Source organism: Helianthus annuus, chromosome 2 (assembly GCF_002127325.2).
Source record: "Helianthus annuus cultivar XRQ/B chromosome 2, HanXRQr2.0-SUNRISE, whole genome shotgun sequence".
NCBI lineage: Eukaryota > Viridiplantae > Streptophyta > Magnoliopsida > Asterales > Asteraceae > Helianthus > Helianthus annuus.
The window spans coordinates 34,055,415-34,058,845 of NC_035434.2; the positions used below are offsets into that span (position 1 = coordinate 34,055,415).

At 42.0% G+C, this 3,431-nt stretch overlaps 1 protein-coding gene across 1 annotated transcript; it reads left to right on the plus strand.

Moving 5' to 3' along the window:
* Nucleotides 1–1,041: 1,041 nt before the first annotated feature.
* Nucleotides 1,042–2,157, plus strand: LOC110889503. The gene has a single exon (XM_022137043.1). It carries the CDS (start codon nucleotides 1,042–1,044, stop codon nucleotides 2,155–2,157), a length of 1,116 nt encoding a protein of 371 aa, XP_021992735.1.
* Nucleotides 2,158–3,431: the final 1,274 nt, after the last annotated feature.

Sequence of the window (3,431 nt, forward strand, 5' to 3'; positions counted from 1 at the left end):
GGGTTTGGGTTCAGCCGAAATAAGGAAAGGAGGGAGAGAGATGAGAGTTGTGTTGGTGATGATAAGAATGAGTGGTTAACCCTTGGTGCCTTTTTATAGACCAAGTTCACCCTTTAACCATTGTGCTACATGTTCTAATATCCACCAACATATTAAGGACTCTTGGATAATATGTTTCAAACGGTGGAACAAGATCTATTATAATATGTAAATAAAATCATGTGTGTGGGCTACCTTGTAGCCGTAGGATGGGGGGGGGGTATAGGGTTGGGTTTCAACTATGTAGTTCGTGAGCTTGGTTGGATTCTAAGTATGTAGTTAGTGTTATAAGTGGGTTATGTAATATATAGTGTGTTAGGGTGTTCGGGGACCCTAACTGGTTTAGAAAGATAGAAATAATGTGTTTGACAATATTTTTATGTCCCGGGTAAAGTCCGGTTGTTCGGTTGGGTGTTGTTCCGTTAAAGTGCTTAATTAATCGGTAAAGTGTCGTACATATATATTTTTGTAACGTTTTTAATTTTCAACACTCAGGAAAGCATAACGGACTATTTAATGACCTTTCTGTACATTATTAGTATGTTAACAAGTACATGTAAGTATAACACAGTAATCAGAGAGCAGTTAAGTAATTCCACACAGTCGTCAAGCATTTAAATTATCAATAATAAATTGTACGGAATACATGGAATTTTGAGGGTTGTCACACACGCCAATCTATAATGGGGAGGTTGACCCGATAGTATGCCAACGATGGCTAAGTGATATCGAGGGAGTGTTTGAAAGGACCCATTGTAATACAGATGACTACGTAGCCTACGATACGGGTTAGTTAAGGGGTCAGGCGAAAGACTGGTGGGATAACAAGAAGAAAGAAATCGGAAGTGAAGCAACTAAGGCTATGACATGGGATAAGTTTAAGACGCCTTTTCTTAAACATCATAGCCCCAAGGAAGTCATTAACAAAATCAAGGAAGAATTCATGCAGCTTAGAAACAAGGGTGAATCCATCGACAAAATCACGGGAATATTCATGATAAAATGAAGTTTTGTGATAAACTGATAACAAACGAAGAACAGAAAATATATTATTACTATAATATATTGAGCGCCGAGTATAGGGAGTTTATGACTCCTTCAAAGTATGAGACCCTCACCGAGATCATAAACGTTGCTCGGGAACAGGAGATTGAATTGAAGAAACAAATTGAAAGAGGTGAAAGAAGGGCGCAGGTGGTAAATCCAAGCCCAATGAAAAAGGCGCGTACGACTGAGTCGTCGAAGAAACAAGAGGGAAAAAGCGGGTCGCCAAGCTGCAAGGTATGCGGGAAAGGGCACAAGGGTGAGTGTCGGTTTAAGGACAAATCGTGTCCTATTTGTGGGAAAACAGGGCACACGGCTGCGTTATGCCTGGGGAAAGTGTCGGTATGTTACAAATGTTATCAGCCGGGTCACAAGAAGTCTGAGTGCCCGGAGTTGATCGGAAGGAAATATGGCAAGGATACACATACTAAGACACCAAAAGCAAAAGCTAGATCCTTCCTGTTAATAGCAGCAGAGGTGAAAAAGGAACCCGATGTGGTTTCAGGTATATTTGCAATAAACTCAATTCCCGCACATGTGTTATTTGATACGGGTGCGAATAAATCCTTTATTTCGCATGGATTTATTCAACATCCTTCTTTTGTACTAACGAAATTACCTATGCCATTAGAGGTAGAAATAGGTGACAACAAAAGTTTCATTGTGTGTGATATATGCCAAGATTGTAAGATAAATATTGATGATGAAGAATACTCAATAGACCTGATCCCGATGTCAATGGGAGAATTTCAAGTAGTGGTCGGGATGGATTGGTTATCCCGACATCATGCGAAAGTGGTATGTTTCCGCAAGGAGATAAAATTAACATCTCCAAGTGGAAAACACGTTACCATTTATGGCGAAAAAGGGGGTAATCTCATTATGTGCACAATGCTAAAGGCTCACAAACTCATGAGGCTTGGGTGCAGAGCATTCATGATATATGCAAACGAACTGGATAAAGAAATGCCAAAGATTGAAGACGTACCGGTGGTAGTGAATACGCCGATGTATTTCCGAAGGAATTACCGGGAATACCGCCTGAACGGGAGGAAGAATTCGGAATCGAATTGATTCCGGGCGCGAAACCTGTGGCCAAGGCGCCGTATCGGCTCACGCCATCATAATTGCAAGAATTGATGTCCCAAATTCAAGACCTGCTCGACAAGGGGTTTATTTGGCCAAGCATGTCTCCGTGGGGCGCATCGGTACTGTTTGTGAAAAAGAAGGATGGGAACATGCGCATGTGTATCGATTATCGAGAGTTGAACAAACTCACAGTGAAAAATCGGTATCCGCTCCCAAGAATTGACGACCTATTTGACCAATTGCAAGGCGGAAGTTGGTTCTCCAAGATTGACCTTAGATCGGGGTATCATCAGTTGAAAGTCAAAGAGGAGGATGTACCGAAAACGGCCTTCCGTACACGGTACGGGCATTACGAGTTCCTCGTAATGTCCTTCGGATTAAGTAATGCGCCCGTGGTTTTCATGGATCTCATGAACCGGGTTTGCAAGCCGATGTTGGATAAGTCGATAATAGTGTTCATAGATGACATATTGGTATATTCAAGGAATGAAGCAGAACACACGAGTCATTTACGCGAAGTGTTGGAGACGCTCAGAAGAGAAAAGTTGTATGCAAAATTCTCAAAATGTGCTTTCTGGCTACGAGAAGTACAGTTCCTTGGGCACATCATTAGTGCGAATGGGGTGTTAGTAGACCCGTCAAAAATAGAAGCTATGGCAAGATGGAATCCACCGAAGAATCCTTCGGAAATCAGAAGTTTCTTGGGGCTTGCGGGTTATTATCGGAGATTCATACTAGATTTCTCCAAGATTGCTATGTCGTTAACCAAACTAACCCGTAAGGATGAAAAGTTTATTTGGGGGCGAAGATTAAGAAAAGGCATTCCAAACGCTTAAGGAAAAACTGACCCATGCACCGGTATTGTCATTGACAGATGGAACTGATGATATGGTAGTTTACTCGGATGCATCGCATTCGGGACTTGGCTGCGTTTTGATGCAACGAGGCAAGGTTATAGCCTATGCCTCGAGGCAGCTAAAGACTCATGAAAAGAAATATCCTACACACGACCTCGAGTTGGCAGCGGTGGTGTTCGCCTTAAAGATATGGAGGCATTATTTGTATGGGGTAAAATGCACTATCTTTACCGACCATAAAAGCTTGAAATATTTCTTCGATCAGAAGGAATTAAACATGAGACAGAGGCGGTGGTTAGAAACTGTCAAAGATTTTGATTGTGATATACATTACCACCCGGGGAAGGCTAATGTGGTGGCTGATGCGTTGAGCCGAAAGGCAGATAATACGCCCATTCGAGT

Bases quoted from the DNA above. Each gene is read 5' to 3' on its own strand.
- LOC110889503 (XM_022137043.1), top strand. From the start codon at position 1,042: ATGAAGTTTTGTGATAAACTGATAACAAACGAAGAACAGAAAATATAT.